The 19,578-nt window shown below is 41.2% G+C and overlaps 1 protein-coding gene across 2 annotated transcripts in view; it reads left to right on the top strand.

Moving 5' to 3' along the window:
* Window positions 1-19,045, top strand: part of CDH8 (cadherin 8) — a 515,521-nt gene extending 496,476 nt beyond the window's left edge. For both annotated transcript variants that reach the window (XM_029608175.1, XM_029608174.1), the window contains 2 exons: window positions 12,760-13,011; window positions 17,763-19,045. In XM_029608175.1, coding sequence (XP_029464035.1) covers window positions 12,760-13,011; window positions 17,763-18,256 — 746 coding nt within the window. In that variant the 3' untranslated portion in view covers window positions 18,257-19,045. The remainder of the gene's footprint in view (window positions 1-12,759; window positions 13,012-17,762) is intronic.
* The last annotated feature ends 533 nt before the right edge of the window (window positions 19,046-19,578 follow it).

Here is a 19,578-nt window from a genome sequence, read left to right as displayed (position 1 = left end):
AGGACAGCGTCCTTGTTCGCTGTCCCAGAGCTTCGCGCGCCGGCCGGCTGCGGATAGCGCAACTTACTTCAGCTCGGGAGCTGAAGTAAGTTGCAAAACAAGAAGAAAACAGAAAAAAGGTAGGGTTTAGGGGTGGGGTGGAGAGGAGAGGGGAGGGGAGGGGAAAGGGAAAGGAGGTTAGTTAGGGGGATAGGGAAGTTCCAATTAAGGAGCGGACTGGGAGGGAACTGGGGAAGGCTGGGATGCGTCACTGTGCGAAAATTGCAGGTGTACCCCGCCTTGCGCACTGCCCACATATATATGTGCATGGATTACAAAATCCAGTGTGCATGTGCTCGCAGCCCACCGATTTTATAGCATGCGCGCGCCGGGATGTGTGCACCTTTCAAAATCTACCCCTGGGTGCACAGGTCAGAGAAGTAGATGCTTCTAGTATAACACAGAGAAGGGATGCTTTGTAGTCTTCTTGCGGTTTAAATGCTGGTTCCTTTCTGCGGCTTCAGAAATGGCCTCACTTTGCACATCTATCAGAGACCATGGCTGGATTTGGCAGGAGTGTTGGAACCTGCAAAATGTCAGTCAAATCTGTTCATGCAGTGAACCCCGATACATACACAGAGATGGACAGACACAGTGACCAAATTAGGCACTCTGCAGTGACGAGCACACCTAATAATGCCGTTTTATTGCCAGAATCATGACTCACATGGCTGCAACCCCTGTTATACTAGTCATAATGAATTAAAAAGATAATAACATCCGATGGATAAACTGAACATGTATTGTAAACTGCCTCAGCGCACTGTGTGTTGCCTGGGCCAGAGTCATCTAAGCTTCTCTCCTGAACTTTCAAGCAGTGCAGTATTTTATTTCCATCAGAGGAGGTGCTTCCTAATGATAACAAATACATCATCTCTACCATATCAGACTGTCATACAGCTGGTAAGGTCTAATTAAGGGCATTTGATCCTGTTTGGTCAAGGTGAATTTCTCAGACCTTGCACCTGAAACTCTGCCCTGCTAGAAATGGTTTCTGTAATTCAAAATGACTTCTGAGGAAATTTTAAGGCATTGTTTATTCTAGATAAGCAGTAAAATGAAATGATGCTAGAATCTGCTCTGCATAATTTTTTATTTACCTAATTCAAAGTAGTACAGTAGATTATCATTCATGCATGTATAATTATTGTTAATTGATGTAATTTGTTTAAGTAACTCTACTTGATTTTTTTCACCATTTCTTATTCTTTGAAGCACCTACCCAGTCAAAACCAAGAGCCTGATTTACTAAGATTTTTTTTTCCCAGAGACATAGACTAGAAGAGAAGTCTCAAACGTGAATTTTAAAAACTTGGGCACGTGCCAAAATCGAGAGATACGCACACAGGTCGGGCTTGTGTGCGCCGAGCAGATTTTATAAGCCGCTAGGATATGCGTGTACATGCCGCTGCACACAAAGAAAATGTTTCCGAAAAGGGGCGGGGCCTGAGCGGGGTCTGGGCGGGGCCATGGACATTCCAGGGTTTTAACTTGAAATTTGCACGTACATACTTACATTGCAATGGTGCACGCCAGGGTCCCCTGCCGCATAACTTTACTTCTGCTACGGATGACATGTAAGTAATACAACCCAAAAATTAGACAAATCAGCAGGGTATTAAGGATCATGGCTAACAAAGGGAAGGGAGGCTATTAAATTAGGGGGGGTTTGGAAGTCCTATCCCTTTACTGGGAGAACTGGGAATGAACTGGGAAAACTGGCAATGGTGCCGCTTATAAAATGTCCCCACTTACGCGGTAGAAGCTGGATTTGTGTGCACATGCATGCGTCCATTTAAAATTGATTGCACATTTACGCACATCCAGGCAATTTTATAACATTCACGCATATATACGCATATGTTATAAAATGACCGTATCCCTGAGCATGGACCGACGAACATGCATACATGTGCGCCCCACATACCAGTTTGAAAGTTACCGTCCTGGTGAATCAGGCCCCAAATCACTGTACAAAATATTGAGCCTGGTAGCTTATTTTCCTTCCATGACTCGTGCTAGCATAAGGTCTAGAGCTAACCAGCTGAAATTATTTTTACTCTTACAAAACAGGGTCGCTTGTTTATATCTATTGGAGAAACCTAGCGCCTGGCCCAGCCCACACCTGCTGCATCCCCAGCTTGGCTACATGTGGGAAGAGAGGGAATGAGTGGTGCAATCCAGAGCCACAACAGACCCCCATATGATTGGAAGCAGAGTACTCTTGCACTTGAGTATTCCTGTCTTCTTTCTTTTGTTCACAGCAGTACAGTTTTCTGGTGGAATTTATGATTTAGCAAAGAAAAGAGAAAAGAGCTGCTTGCCTGGATCAGTGTTTCAGTGGTGGTTTTGTACTGTGTTTTGTAGGATATTTCCAGTAACTGTTTTTTCACACCTGTTCAAGGGGCCAAGCACAGAGGGATCCAGGGGCTATGGCTGATCATGGTGCCTGCTCTGAATGATTGAGATGTTGCCTCTAGGGTACAATAAAGAGACAGAAGGTGTTTGGGCCAAAAATTTTTAATGTGCGTCAGTGGGCAGACAGGCTTTCTCCCCACATATCCCATTGTAGTGCAGATGGAAAAGGTTTGCTATGGAATTGGAGGGTGAGGCAATGCAAGCAGAGACCTTTGTATTTGGAAGTGAGGGAGATCAGTACAACCTGGCAAATCTTGGGGGGTACAGGCACAGCTAAGCTATGCCTCAGGTTGGTGTGCATCAGTGGCACTAAGCAGAGGTCAAGGGAAACAATGGAGGGTGAATGGAGATGTGGCCTGAAGAACTTTCTGGCTAATATTCATATCCTGAAGCTGGAGCAAACAATGTCCATGGTGGGGGGATATGCCAGGTGTGGCCTTGTCGGGCTTCACAGTAGCTCAGCTAGGGATCTGTTCTGACCTGCCTTCTGTATGGTCATGCCCAAACAGAGGCCTGGTGATCCAAGTGTTTGGCACTGGCAGTTACAGATTTGTAACTGCCAGTGCCATCCTCTGTACTGTCTCAGATTTGAGACAGTACAGAGGATGTGTCTATGGAAATGCTGTATTGGACCACAGGTCAAGGTCATAGTTTTACAAGGACTGGAGCTGTTTTTGCCCAGAGGGGTAGGGTGCTCATTTATCAGGGATTGGACTTGGGGAGTTTTCAAGGTTGCAGTTGTCACTTGTATGCATGGGGCTTTGATGAACTGGTGCTTGATACAAGGGGGAAGGTACACTACAGGGGTGGCCAACTCCAGTCCTCAAGAGCCAAAAACAGGGCAGGTTTTCAAGATAGCCACAATGAATATGGATGTGTACATAATGGAAGCAATGCATGTAAATCTACCTCATGCATATTCATTGTGGATACCTTGAAAATCACGTCTGATTGTGGCACTGGAGGACCAGAATTGGCCACCCCTGGCACAGTTCCATAAGGTGAATGCTAGAACCCTATGATACTCCCAGGGCAAGATGAACACAAGTCCACTCACCTTCAAATGGATTCACCACACATCAATCAGATCTCAGAACCTGGAAGGTCAATAGACTATGCACATGAAAGTGCTACAGCAACTGGGTGTGAGAGGCAAGATATGCATTTAGATATGGAAAATGCTTGTGGACAATTGGGTGATACTCTAACAGTGAACACCACTTACAGGAAGAAGGAAGTAGGGCACAAACAGATACAGTAAATGTGGTACTCTGGGGCAGGAGACATATTCCCATGGAAGGAAACAGGCATGGCAGTCTAAACCCAGAGGATGATTCAGAGACTTCAGTGTTTTATAGAGCATTTGACACAACTATGGAAGTAGTCCACCAGTGCAGGTATAATGCTTTGATGACTACAGCAGATATTGAATCAGATTTTCATTTGATTCCTACATACCCAGATTGTAGTTTCCTTTGCTTGGTTTTTCAGTTGTTGGCGGAGATTATTTGATTAGATGTATGCTCATGGGATGTTTTGTCTCTTGTACCTATTTTGAAATGGTTAGTAACTAGACCACATTGGGGCGGATTTTAAAAGGCCCTGCGCGCGTAAATCCTTCCGGATTTACGCGCGCAGGGCCCTCGCATGCTGGCGCGCCTATTTTGCATTGGCCACTGGAGCGCGTAAAGCCCCGGGCCGCGCGTAACTCCCGGGGCTTTGGAAAAGGGGCGTGTCGGGGGCGTTCCCGAAACGATGTGGCGTTTCGGGGGCGTGCCGTGGCGTTTTGGGGGCAGGCCCGGGGGTGTGGCGGACCACCACTGAACGACCTCCTGCAGTCGATCTCCTGCCAGCGCCATTTTCCGTACGGAAAACGATTTGCGGCAGGAGATCGTTTTCCGGACCACTGCTGGACCCCCAGAGACTTTTGGCCAGCTTGGGGGGGCCTCCTGACCCCCACAAGACTTGCCAAAAGTCCAGCGGGGGTCCGGAACGACCTCCTGCAGTCGAATCGTGTTGGTCTATGGCCGCCGCCATTTTGCGGCCGCCATTTTGCAAAATGGCGCCGGCTGAAGACAACACAATTCAATTGCAGGAGCCCGTTCCGGACCGCCGCTGGACCCCCAGGTAATTTAAGGCATTTGGGGGGGGGGAGTTTCGGGAGGGTGGGGGATTTAATTTAAAGAGTCGGGGGTGTGTTTTAGGGGGTTTTAGTGTACCGGTTTTCCTGGCATTGGTTTAGGGCAAGTAAGTACTTCCCTCCAAAAGTTGATGAAGTATTAAGGCATTTGGGGTGGGGGATTTAATTTAATGGATCGGGGGTGGGTTTTAGGGGGTTTTAGTGTGCCAGCTCACGATTTTAACGATTTTCACGATATTTTAAACACCCAAACGGCAAGAATACGATTCCCTCCCCCTCCCAGCCGAAATCGATCGTTAAGACGATCGACGACACGATTCACATCTCTAAACATGATCAAATTTAAACTAATAACTGGAAGGGGGACAATAAGTAAATCTGCAGCTCTAACACTAAACTTTCAAAAGGGAAACTTTAATAAAATGAGGAAAATAGGAAAAAACTGAAAGGTGCAGCTGCAAAGGTTAAAAGTATTCAACAGGCAAGGACATTGTTTAAAAATACAATCCTAGAGGCGCAGTTCATATGTATTCCACACATTAAGAAAGGTGGAAGGAAGGCAAAACAATTACAATCATGGTTAAAAGGTGAGGTGAAAGAGGCTATTTTAGCCAAAAAAAATCCTTCAAAAATTGGAAGAAGGATCCATCTGAAGAAAATAGGATAAAACATAAGCATTGTCAATGTAAAACATTGATCAGACAGGAGAAGAGAGAATTTGAATTGAAGATGGCCATAGAGGCAAAAACTCATAATAAAAACTTTTTAAAATATATCTCAAGCAAGAAACCTGTGAGGGAGTCGGTTGGACCATTGGATGACAGAGGGGTGAAAGGGGCTCTTAGGGAAGATAAGGCTATTGCAGAAAGACTAAATTAATTCTTTGCTTCTGTGTTTACTAATGAGGATGTTGGGGAGATACCAGTTCCAGAGATGGTTTTCAGGGGTGATGAGTCAGACAAACTGAACAAAATCACTGTGAACCTTGAAGATGTAGTAGGCCAGATTGACAAACTAAAGAGTAGCAAATCACCTGGACTGGATGGTATGCATCCTAGGGTACTGAAGGAACTAAAAAATGAAATTTCTGATCTATTAGTTAAAATTTGTAACCTATCATTAAAATCAACCTTTGTACCTAAAGACTGGAGGGTGGCCAATGTAACCCCAATATTTAAAAAAGGCTCCAGGGGTGATCTGGGTAACTATAGACCAGTGAGCCTGACTTCAGTGCTGGGAAAAATAGTGGAAACTATTCTCAGATCAAAATTGTAGAGCATATAGAAAGACATGGTTTAATGGAACACAGTCAACATGGATTTACCCAAGGGAAGTCTTGCCTAACAAATCTGCTTCATTTTTTGAAGAGGTTAATAAACATGTGGATAAAGGTGACCCGGTAGATGTAGTGTATTTGGATTTTCAGAAGGTGTTTGACAAATTCCCTCATGAGAGGCTTCTAAGAAAACTAAAAAGTCATGGGATAGGAGGCAATGTCCTTTCATGGATTATAAACTGGTTAAAAGACAGGAAACAGAGAGTAGGATTAAATGGTCAATTTTCTCAGTGGAAAAGGGTAAACAGTGGAATGCTCAAGGATCTGTACTTGGACCGGTGCTTTTCAATATATATATATATATATATATATATATATATATATATATATATATATATATATATATATATAAATGATCTGGAAAGGAATATGATGAGTGAGGTTGTTAAATTTGCAGATGATACAAAATTATTCAGAGTAGTTAAATTAAAAGCGGATTGTGGTATATTACAGGAGGACCTTGCAAGACTGGAAGATTGGGCTTCCAAATGGCAGATGAAATTTAATGTGGACAAGTGCAAGGTGTTGCATATAGGGAAAAATAACCCTTGCTGTAGTTACACGATGTTAAGTTCCATATTAGGAGCTACCACCCAGGAAAAAGATCTAGGCATCATAGTGGATAATACTTTAAAATCGTCAGCTCAGTGTGCTGCAGCAGTCAAAAAAGCAAACAGAATGTTAGGATTAGGAAGGGAATGGTTAATAAAACAGAAAATGTCATCCTGCCTCTATATTGCTCCATGGTTAGACCGCACCTTGAATACTGTGTACAATTCCGGTTGCCGCATCTCAAAAAAGATATAGTTGAATTGGAGAAGGTACAGAGAAGGGCAACCAAAATGATAAAGGGTATGGAACAGCTCCCCTATGAGGAAAGGCTGAAGAGGTTAGGGCTGTTCAGCTTGGAAAAGAGACGGCTGAGGGGGGATATGATAGAGGTCTTTAAGATCATGAGAGGTCTTGAACGAGTAGATGTGAATCGGTTATTTATACTTTCGAAAAGTAGAAGGAGTAGGGGGCATTCCATGAAGTTAGCAAGTAGCACGTTTAAGACTAATCGGAGAAAATTCTTTTTCACTTGCTCTGGAATTTGTTGCCAGAGGATGTGGTTAGTGCAGTTAGTATAGCTGTGCTTAAAATAGATTTGGATAAGTTCTTGGAGTAGTCCATTAAAGGCTATTAATCAAATTTACTTAGGGAATAGCCACTGCTATTAATTGCATCAGTAGCATGGGATCTTCTTAGTGTTTGGGTAATTGCCAGTTCTTGTGGCCTTGGTCTGACCCAGCATGGCAATTTCTTATGTTCTTATGTTCTAATATATTCCACTCTTCCAAAGTTCTCTCTTGAGTTTTATCCAAGGCTCATTTCTACAATGTGCATACTAAATCTGAGTTCTATGTTTTATTGAACGCATACATAATCAGGCCTGGATTTAGGCATAGGTAATATATGGAACCACCTACGATAGCAAATACAAGGCCAAAAGGGAATGCAACTGTGCCAAGGGGGCCTGCTCTGGCAATTCACTTTATAGGGGTACTGTTATGGCACTCTGGAACTTTGAGGGGGTGGTAGGGGCAAGGGACTCCCTACATGTCAATCCTACCCCTCATTCTCCAAATCTCCTATGGGCACAAAACTCTTAAATCCAGCCCTTCATATAATATAGCAGTGTAGTAAGTCCAGAACCCTTGCCTAAGTCATGCACCAGTGTTTCTGTTGGGGGTTCCATTATGTCTCAAATACTAATGGATGGTGAATTATTGGACAAATGAAATAGTATGGAGCTTTGTCATCATTTGTTGCATTGACATGAATATGTGCTGTAAATATAATTTACAAAAAGTCCATGAACTAATTAATGCCCTACCACTGAATCTGCACTATTATAATTCTAAATTTTGGGTTTATAAAAAGGTTACATTTTCAAAGACTTAGGGGGTTATTTTGTAAGCCTATCACACGCGAAAAGTCCCTTTTCACGTGCGATAGGTTTCTGGGGTCAGAGTCAAGGCGGGGACGGGAGGAGTTGGGCAACGAGGAGGCGAATGCGGCGGTAACTTCGCTGGCGGCGATAAGGTAAGACCCGTTATCGCCACCAGTAGCGAGCCCAATAGCACCACCTTTCATGGTGGTGCTATTGGGTGCGAAAGAAAGCAGCGATAACACCACGGTGGTGCGATCGCTGCCGGCTTTCGCAGGCCCGCCCCCCTGCCCCCCATTACCGCCGGGATTCTCCATTCTCTGCGAAAATGGAAAATCCAGGCCTTAGTCAGGATCTATCTGTGTAATACAAGTTATGTGAGTAGATTCTCAGTTTCCTTAAAGTACACGCATACTTTCATGACATACATACTTTTAGCAGTATTAAGAAATGGTGTTCTGAGGGAGGGCATGTTCAAAACTACATGCATACATTTACGTTTCAGAAATATACGCAGGTAGGAGACATGCCAGTACTTTATAGGGATGTGAATCGTTTTAGGACGATTAAAATTATCGTCCGATAATTTTAATATCGTCTTAAACCGTTATGGAACACAATACAATACAGATTCTAACGATTTATCGTTATAAATCGTTAGAATCGTGAGCCGGCACACTAAAACCCCCTAAAACCCACCCCCGACCCTTTAAATTAAATCCCCCACCCTCCCGAACCCCCCCCCAAATAACTTAAATAACCTGCGGGTCCAGCGGCGGTCCGGAACGGCAGCGGTCCGGAACGGGCTCCTGCTCTGAATCTTGTCGTCTTCAGCCGGCGCCATTTTCCAAAATGGCGCCGAAAAATGGCGGCGGCCATAGACGAAAAAGATTGGACGGCAGGAGGTCCTTCCGGACCCCCGCTGGACTTTTGGCAAGTCTCGTGGTGGTCAGGAGGCCCCCCACAAGCTGGCCAAAAGTTCCTGGAGGTCCAGCGGGGGTCAGGGAGCGATTTCCCGCCGCGAATCGTTTTCGTACGGAAAATGGCGCCAGCCATACGCGTATGGCCGGCGCCATTTTCCGTACGGAAAATGGCGCCGGCAGGAGATCGACTGCAGGAGGTCGTTCAGCGAGGGTTCCGGCGCCTCGCTGAACGACCTCCTGCAGTCGATCTCCTGCCGGCGCCATTTTCCGTACGGAAAATGGCGCCGGCCATACGCGTATGGCCAGCGCCATTTTCCGTACGAAAACGATTCGCGGCGGGAAATCGCTCCCTGACCCCCGCTGGACCTCCAGGAACTTTTGGCCAGCTTGTGGGGGGCCTCCTGACCCCCACGAGACTTGCCAAAAGTCCAGCGGGGGTCCGGAAGGACCTCCTGCCGTCCAATCTTTTTCGTCTATGGCCGCCGCCATTTTTCAGCGCCATTTTGGAAAATGGCGCCGGCTGAAGACGACAAGATTCAGAGCAGGAGCCCGTTCCGGACCGCTGCCGTTCCGGACCGCCGCTGGACCCGCAGGTTATTTAAGTTATTTGGGGGGGGGGTTCGGGAGGGTGGGGGATTTAATTTAAAGGGTCGGGGGTGGGTTTTAGGGGGTTTTAATGTGCCGGTTTTTCGATTTTTCGATTTTTCGATTTTTCGATTTTTCACGATTTTTAACGATTTTTCATGATATTTTACCCCCCCAAACGGCAACAATACGATTCCCTCCCCCTCCCAGCCGAAATCGATCGTTAAGACGATCGAGGACACGATTCACATCCCTAGTACTTTATGTCTTCATTCAACATTGATAAAATGAACGTACATACTTTTAGCTGCATAAGCTAATGTTAAAAAGCAAAGCACATAGAAACCTTTAGTTTGAAAACGGACAGGGTTTATGGACACTGAAAAGTATGCACATGCTTCTGAAGTTAGGAACCCCATTATCTTTTTATGATCATTTTTGGGAGAATGGGGAGATTCTATCTGATATTTCTGTCTTTCTCTGGATTTGCTTATGTGTATATATATCTATATATATCTTTTTAGCTCATGCCTTTTTCATTGATAGCTCAAGGTGAGTTGCATTCAAGAACAGCAGGTATTTTCCATGTCCTCAGAGGGTTTATAATCTAAGGTCCTGATTTACTAAGGCTTTTTTTTTCCTATGTCTATGGGAAAACAGTCCTAAGATTCTACCTGAGGCAATGAGGGTGAAGTGACTTGCCCAATGTCACAAGGAACATCTAAGGGATTTAAACTCAAGCTTCCCTGTTGCTCAGTCTGCTGATCTAACCACTAGGATACTCCTCCACAATTTTTTTGAATGGATACAGCTGACTGTGGGCCGTCAATATTTAATTCGCACATATAATCAGGTTTTTTTTTTACCAGCATGCCTGGCCTCCAAGGGTTTCAGTCTGATTTATCATTTTGAAACTCCTTTCCTTCCAGTCCTTTTGTGATGCTATAGCCTTTATTAGCAATTGCAAATCCTTTCTAATTCTGCAAAAAACAAACTTGGAGCCTATAAATAAGTATTATTAATATACCAATTAAATGCATGTAATATTGTTTGTAAATGTATTGGCTTATAATTTTTCAAATAATAATATTCATTTTTTAGTATGTTTTCCTTGGCATATCAGTGCTATTGAAACCAGTTCAAAATGCCTGTCTATAATACTTAAAGGTGAATTTTAAAAGCAAAGTGCATGCAAAAAGTCACAGATGCTTACGCTCATGCACTCAAGGGCTATTTTACAAACCTCACACATATGTGTACAAGTACCGATGCGCAGATATCTTTAATCATGTAAAAAAGAGGCAGAATAGGGTGGGTCAGGTGCATTCTGGGATAGAGCCAACATTTACGTGCATTAATCCTGATTTTATAACCTGCAGCATGCGTCGGGCTGTTACCTGCTAGGGATGTGCAGAGGGACGCCATAGGTTGCAGTCGGTATTTGTATTCGTCGGGGGGCAGATGCATTGCATTCAGCAAGGGGGGCCACCGATATGTTCATGCATTAATTCTTATTAGTTTCCCGGCCAAAATTGAATTAACTATAACCCCCCACCCTCCTGATCCCCCAAGACTTACCAAAACTCCCTGGTGGTCCAGTGGGGGGTCCGGGAGCCATCTCCTGCACTCACACCCTCGGCTGCCGGTATTCAAAATGGCACTGATAGCCTTTACCTTACTATGTCACAGGGGCTACCGGTGTCATTGGTCAGCCCCTGTCACATGGTAGGAGCAATGGATGGCCAGCGCCATCTTGTGCATAACACCTTCACCAATATAATCTAATTTTGTAAAATAGCATAACTACAATTTACAGCAGAACTGGAACATAGATAAACCCATCTGAAACTTCCTTTACTATTTTGACTTTCAGGATTAAATATGGCAATTTAATGTAGAAGAAGAGGTAATAGTGAAAGACTTAGGCAAAGCTGAAGTTCTCCAAGACATTAATAAAACTATAGGCTCTAATTTTGCCTTCCTTCCCCCTCCCCTTACAGTGACATGGCCTATTAATATTATAAAAAGGAACAGATATTTTTTCTTTTTTCCTCAGTCCCTGGAGAATTCTTTTTCTGTGTTGCTGCATGTTCAGTTTGCCAAAAGGAGGACTTTTCTGCACATAACAGTCTGTTACCCTTTGTGCAAAAGAACATTATTTCTAGGTAGGATTGGACAAATGTTCATGACACTGCTGACAAACTTGCTCAAGTTTTGTAGAGTGAATCCCAAAGGATTTTATTCTGTAAAAGTCCTGAGTGGCTGCCTTGCTGGAATTATCCAGCCTGTGGAATTTTTCCTTATTCTGCAAAAAAAAAAGAAAAAATGTGTACAGGTCACATGGGACTGATATGACTTGATCCAACAGAGATTTACTCCTGTGCATAATGTTTTGCATACGTCTGAGTTTTGCAGAAGAGAGGCCACATTGAAAAACTGATGTTTTAATACAGTACTTGGTTGTATAATATTTTATACAACAATTTGTGAATAATTAAGAAATATTCCTTGACTTTTTTTTTATATGCTCTCCAAATTGTGCAGACAAGGTCTATACTGGTAATATGCTACCAGAGTGTTTTGAAGGTTTTATATATTTTCTACTATGTGGAAAATACAGCTAGACAAATATAGCATTAATCAACATCCCTGGCTAATAATCAGCTTTTCCTTGGTTTTATTCATTTATTTTGAAATATTGCTACCTTTTTGATTTTTTTAGCAGAACAATCTGAAGGAAACCTTTTGATCCCCCTCCTCCCATCACCAATAAAATGTGAGAGACAAGAATAACTAGATTCTAGCCTGTATACAGGACTTTAAGTGTATTATTTATGATCAAAGAGAGCAGCATCTAGATCTTATTTTCAGAGATGACAAAAAAAATGCTAAATTAACTTGATCGTTACACCAAAAGCATGCCGATGTACCTGCTGACTATTCATCAGGGTTATTTTGAAAACTTGACCAGTCTGTAGTCTTCAAGAACCTGAAAGTGAGTAAGATACCACTGCTATCTTGGAAATGCAGTATCTCATTAATTATGGGTTCACAATCTATTCCATATGACTAGAAAGAAATATTCATGCATTTTTGCTGCAAACATTTAGTTTTTATTCACTAGTTTCCATGGAACTTGCTAATGTCAGATCTTGAGACTGTTTTTAACCTTAAAAGCACTGCGTGTAGACAGCGTATTATATAGTCTGTGTGAATGTGCTGACATGCAAGGCCTCCTCAGTTTGTTCAGAGAGTTTTATATGCATGAATGAGAGGAAGCATGGACAATGTGTATTTATGCAGAAGATTTATGAACTAGAAAAAAAAATGCCTTACTGTCAGCAGCTATTTTAAAATGGTGAAATTATTTAAATTTTCACTTTTCCAGATAATTCCCTCAGCATTTTGGCAAAGCATAGTGGATTCAACCGTCTGAAGCAAGAAGTATATCTTTTACCAATCATAATAAGTGATAGTGGAAATCCTCCCCAGAGCAGCACCAGCACCCTCACCATTCGGGTCTGTGGTTGTAGCAGTGATGGTGTTGTCCAGTCCTGTAATGTTGAAGCTTATGTTCTTCCAATTGGCCTCAGTATGGGAGCCTTAATTGCAATATTAGCATGCATCATTTTGCTGTTAGGTATGTATTTTACTTACAGCCTGCTGTTCAAAATTTTTCTGGTTCATAAATGACTAAGTAAACACAATCAAATCTAAGAATACTATCCTATGGACAAGCTATTTTCTAATATATGGAAATAATATAAGAATAGAAGATGGATTATGAAAATAAAATCCATCAAATCACATCAAGCTTTATGACTGGTGAGATGTAAGGTGAACTAATAATGCACTGTGGATGTAGGGAAAATGGATTATTTAGCAAATTATTTTCTTTTTCTAAAATTTGAATGATCTGATGCCAGATTATGCTGACTCAGGGGATGACAAAATTTGAAATGATAAGCACAGCATTTTTTTGAATAAAGCATACAAAGTTCAGAGCTGACTGAACAAAGGAATATGGTATTTGCATTCAAAATGTTTTGTGTATATTTGATTTGTTTCCTACATTGCAGAGGTTTAGAATAATTCATTGTGCTTATATATATATATATATATATATATATATATATATATATATATATATATATATATATTAAGCACAATGTATTTGCCTTCAGTGCTAAAGAAATCAAATGTGAACCAATCTTTTAGATCTCAAGTGGATATAAGTTCTGTATTCATGGAATATCATTACTAAAGACACTGATGCAAATATTTCAGTTGATCTAAGAGATTACAAACCTGCAGAAAATTCAAGTCAAACTTGAACCAAATGAATTTCTATCTGCCTTAAGTTTGGTAGCGTTTTGGATTTTCCCAGAAAATGTGTGGAAAGTATTCTGATTTACTCTTCTGTTACAAAATTGCCCTTCTGCCTGCTGCACATTTTGCAAAATTGGGCAGATCTTTTTGAACTCCAAGCATGATTTCACTGATTCAAGGCATCTGCATCAGATTTTTATTAGAAAGTGAACTTATTTGATGATCCTGCAAACATCTTGCAGGGCTGCCATATTCATTTGTAAACTCTTTTTTTGTTTGACCTTCTCTGTTGGAGACATTTAATAGCCTGCTTTAGTCCATCGGAAGTGCTGTGAATTAATTTCTGGGGGATTAAATTAACAATGAGCTGAAGGAAGCACTGGACCTTTGACTTTCTAAAGTAGCAACAGGATTTAGAAACCAATTGAGTTTGGATAAAAGCAATCAATAAAAAATGACTGAACAATTTTAGCAGCCGCATAGTAGGAGGCTGATGTACTAAACTAAGAAAAATTTGGTGTGCTGTATGTAAAATAGTGCACACAAGTTTTCTACTAGAACTTATATGCAAGTAAGCCCAGTAGAAAAATAGTATACAAAGTTTTTGTGCAGGAAATTTTGTAAAAGTACTCCTTACACCTCATTGAGTTGTAGTTATTGCAAACTGTCATATAATTATTTATGCTAAGATTTAATGAGCGGCTTTAGAAAAATTTATACCACAGCAGGTCATTAACTATAAAATTGAAACTGTGCATGGTAAATCTACTCACAAAATATTTTTTTGTGAAGGATTAAATCTTGCAGTCTACTTCATGCTGTGGAACAGGAAACAGTGTACAAATAATTTATTTCACATTTTATTGTGCAAAGTGAACTTTATGAAGTTTTTCTCCATTTAGAACATCATCCTCCAAGTGAGTTGGTGTCAGTGAATGATCTGAAATATTCTAGCATTGAACAAGTCTTTCTTGAAAATATCTTAAAATATTACAGTCTACTTAAAAGCTTTGCTTTATACTATGACAGCAACTTTATGATCTCTTTAACAGAAAAAAGAATTGAAAACTTCCTGAAAACTTCCCTCTGGCTCTAAAACGTTTTTGGGGGATCCATAGTACCATATTTTCTAAATGGCTTCTCACATTCTGTGACTATGGAAGAAAAAAAGCTTAGCTTATATATAACCCTTGGTCTTACATATTCAATCTGCTGGTATTGTAAAACAGGCCTGTGCTTGTTGCCTACAAAAGGTATAGAATCCAATCATACAACATTGTTACTCATATTCCAACTTCAAAGTAATATATTCTGCAAAGCATCAGCTAGTCATTATCTTGAGTTCATGTGCTTTTATTCTGCCTTAGTTATCCCACTTTGTTTGATGCCTTAAATGTTGTACATTAAGGGGTAGATTTTAAAAGGTGCATGCACGCATCCCGGCGCACACACATGCACGTGCCAATTTAATAATATGTGTGAGCCGGCGAGCACATGAGCTCACCGGTGCTCACATGTTATAATCTAGGCGCGCATGTGCTGGTGGCGTGTGCAGGGAGACCTAATTTTGTAAAAGTACGCATGGCGATGAGATCAGGCCTCTCCTAGTTCCTTCCCAGTCTACTCCAACTATGGAGTGGACTGGGAGGGAACTTTTCAACCCACTTAACTGACCTTCCCCCCTCTTCTCCTCTCCTCTCCTCCCCGCACCCTATCCCTATCCTATCTAATCCCAAATTTTTATTTTACCTCTTGCTCCTCTTCAGGAGCAGTATCAACTTGTGCATGCCGGCAGGCTGCTGGAATGCGCTTTCCTGGCACAGTGGCAAATGGCCGCTGTATCAGCCGCCTCCAGCTCCGCCCCTCCCCGCCTCCTGGACTGCCCCTTTCTCTGGGCTCAGCACTTCTGCGCGTAATGCAGGTTACACGTGTGGCTGGGCCTCTTTGAAAATGCGCATGGTGCACAAGGCCCAGCCACGTGCATAACCCCTGTTTTTTTATACGCATGGCCATTTTAAAATTTGGCCGCAAATGTGATAAAAAGTCTTAACTTTCATTATGGTCATTCAACCCTAATTCCCCTCTTCTCCTGAGTATTTTCATTAGATCCTCATGTAAAAATCATGCTTACTTAAGGTTTTAATGAAATTTAACATAAGACAGGGGTGAGCAATTCTGATCCTCGAGGACTACAAATCAGTCAGGCTTTCAGGTTGCCTCTAATGAATATACATGAAATATATTTGCATACAACTCAGACAGTGTACATGCAAATATCTCTCATGCATATTTGATAGGGATATCCTGGAAACCCAATCGATTTGTAAACCTCAAGGACCAGAATTATGAACCCTGGCATAAAGTAAGCCAGTTACTTAAATCAGAGTTAGGTAACTCCAGTCCTCAAGTGCCACTGGTTTTCATGATATTCACAATGAATATGCATAAGATATATTTACATGGACTGCCTCTATGGTAAGTATATTCATAGTAGATATCCTGAAAAGCAGATCTGTTGGTGGAACTCTGAGTTTCCTACCTCTAACTGCAGGCCTCATTCACTAAGCTTCAGTATGGAGTCACAAAGTTGTGGTAAATGACCCTGCCACTTTGTGACAACATGCAGTAATTTTTCTCGCTGTAAAATATCATGGGAAAAAATACCACAGTGACTCGATATTTTCCATGCTGTATTGTACCACAAGAAAAAATACCATGGTGGTAAAGGGCCTGGTATGAACAAGTGACGGTAGCTTTGGGACTATGGGGCCACCATTGCGTAAATGGGATGATGGCCTTAAGTAAGCTGCATGAAAGTAGTGAAAAACCCTGGGGGTCTGCATAAACATCCTGTCTAATCAACCCACTGCTGCCACCCTTAAAGTCAGTTGATGTTGCAAAATTTAAAAAAATGTACTTTTTATAAATTGGCATAAGCCCCACCCCCTCACCACACAACCCCCTCCCCTATATCACAAAAATTGTGATCCTAGAGACTGGATCCCCTAACCCCACTCTAGCTTACTCTCCCAGATCTCCCCCCTTTACACACAAAATGATCCCTGGTTGTCTAATGGACCCCCACCCTGGACCACACTGGAACCTTCCTTATCTACAAAAGTCACCCTGATAGTCCAGTGGCAGCCTAGAGTACTCTCTTAGGTTTTAAGCCTGGAGGTAGCCATTTTTTTCAAAATGGAACTTCCCAGCCTTTGCCCCATTATGTGATGGGGCAAAGACAGGTGGTGGCATTTGGAAAATGGCTGCTTCCAGAAATAGATCCTAGGGGGCACTCTGTGATCCCGCTGTACTACTAGGGTGACCTTAGTAGGTAAGGGATGATTCCAAGAGGTGGAGGTCCACTAGAACACCAAGTATCAATTTGGGAATGGAGGAGTCTTGGGGAGTTCCACTAGACAAGCAGGGATCTTTTATGTGTACAGGAAAGACTCCAGAGTTTAGGATAGGTTGAGATTGGGGGTCTCAGCCTCCATCACCCTACTTTTTATAATAAAGGGGAAGGGTTGGGGTGAGGGCAGTAATTGTGCTGCTCAGATAATTTAATTATTTTTATTTTGTAGCAATGGTAGCCTCTAAGGGCAGTGGAAGTGTGTGTGTGGGTGGGTGTGGGGGGGGGGGGAGGATCTATGAAGACCCCCAGGCTTTTTCATTACTTTTGTGGCAGGGTTTACTCGGGGCCATCAGGAGTTTTGGTGGGTGTCTTAACAGCATTTTTCGTGCTGTAAATGGCCTAATGCAAGTTAGTGAATGAACCCCCTTAGACTGAAAATAATGGGAGTGACTAAGTGGAGATATTTCTCACAAATTAAATCTAATGTCATTTCATGAAATACAATTCAAAATGATTTTGCTTGCTTTGATTTCCAACTTATTTGTATAACATTTATTTTTGCTAGTACTGCAGCTTTTAATGTAGCGTGCAGCTCTCCTTAGGTATTGATATATTTGGTAATTTCATGAAAAACCTTTTTTTGAACTTGTTTACTTTGTCAAAGTCATCACTATATTTTTTTAAAATAAATCAATGTTGTTTATTTTTAGTTATTGTAGTGCTGTTTGTAACCCTTCGAAGACATAAAAATGAACCTCTCATCATTAAAGATGATGAAGACGTGAGAGAAAATATAATTCGTTATGATGATGAAGGAGGTGGAGAAGAGGACACAGAAGCTTTTGATATTGCAACATTACAAAACCCTGATGGAATTAATGGATTTTTGCCACGAAAGGATATAAAACCAGATCTTCAATTTATGCCCAGACAAGGGCATGCTTCAGCTCCTAATGGTGTTGATGTTGATGAATTTATTAATGTAAGGCTTCATGAGGCTGACAATGACCCAACTGCACCTCCATATGACTCTATTCAGATTTATGGTTATGAAGGAAGAGGATCAATGGCTGGTTCTCTTAGCTCCCTAGAGTCTTCTACATCAGACTCAGATCAAAATTTTGACTACCTCAGTGAATGGGGTCCTCGTTTCAAAAGACTTGGAGAACTTTACTCAGTTGGAGAAAGCGACAAAGAAACTTGACATTGGATTACAAACTTTTACACTGTTGACTTGACAATTATATATTTTAGGGTCACTATTGTTAGATATGGCTGATGTGGCCATTTGTTTTAGAGGCAAGTTTAGCGCCAGTCATCTATAAAATCAACTACATTGTAATGTGGAACCAAAAAAAGTATGTGTTAGGAGGTTTATGAGTCTTGTGGAATGTGAAGTAACTTTTGTGGAGTATCTAGAAGTCTTTGGACCTTCAGTATTCGCTATGACCACCAAAAAGATAAGAAGTTAGACCTAAGGTTGCTATAAATGAAGAAAATAGAAGATACAAATTGTTCTCTAGACAATAGACCTGAAAAGATATGCTCTGGAACAATACTTCCGGTCAGTATGGTTTGTTTCCATATTGACAACACAGATCACACCACATGATTTTGAAGCAATATCTGTTCTTTACAATGATGGATGTAAATGATGTTGTAACTCCCAACTGGCCTCAACTGTGCAGTGACCATAAAATTGTACATAACTGGTGGCCACATTACCACAAAATATCATTTTTTAAAAATGTTATAGCAAGCCTTAAAATATTCACATGTTCTAGCTCCATTCCAGTAATGGAATTGCAGATTCTACTAATGTATAAAATGTTTAACAGTGGGGGGGAGAGGGGGAATCCAAATAGAAAACACGACCTATTTTTCAGCAGAAAATATTATTTATACCCTTCACTTCTCCTTCTGCAAGGAATGGGCAACAACACAAATTCAATTTTATTGCTAAAATTTAACTTATTTGCTCAATATTTAGGATACATATTTTATTGATGTTTTATTTATTAAATTTAATAATCATAAATTGAGAGATTATATAAAAACTAAATTGTATCCACTAATAACTCTCTAGATTTATTTTTTCTAAATATAAAATAAATATGAAATACATAGACCATTTCTGAGCTATAAAATATTATTGTGGCAGGTGATTTCTTAGTGAGCAACCTGCATATTTACAAAAGTTGAGTTTTTAGCAGAGGCTGGCAGCAATGAAACCTTTTCCAGGGAGAATTTTGACAGTTTTATATTTTATCCATAACTGTAGTACAATATATAGTGTTGGTTTTTTTTTTTTTACTAAAAGCACAAACAACTGGAAGTAAACAGGTTCATGTGAATATTTAAAACTTTAGACTTTTAGAAATCCACACATTACACAGTATAATAAAAATAAAATAAACATGCTTATAGTTCTCCATATTAGAGCAGAATCCAGTGTGTACATAATTTTAATGCTTATGTTAATAGCATTTCCTTTCTACGATGTTCATGGTTATGCACAGGAACTCT

This window comes from Rhinatrema bivittatum, chromosome 7, assembly GCF_901001135.1.
Source record: "Rhinatrema bivittatum chromosome 7, aRhiBiv1.1, whole genome shotgun sequence".
NCBI classification, from domain to species: Eukaryota; Metazoa; Chordata; class Amphibia; order Gymnophiona; family Rhinatrematidae; genus Rhinatrema; species Rhinatrema bivittatum.
This window is presented reverse-complemented; position numbering and strand designations above follow the sequence as displayed.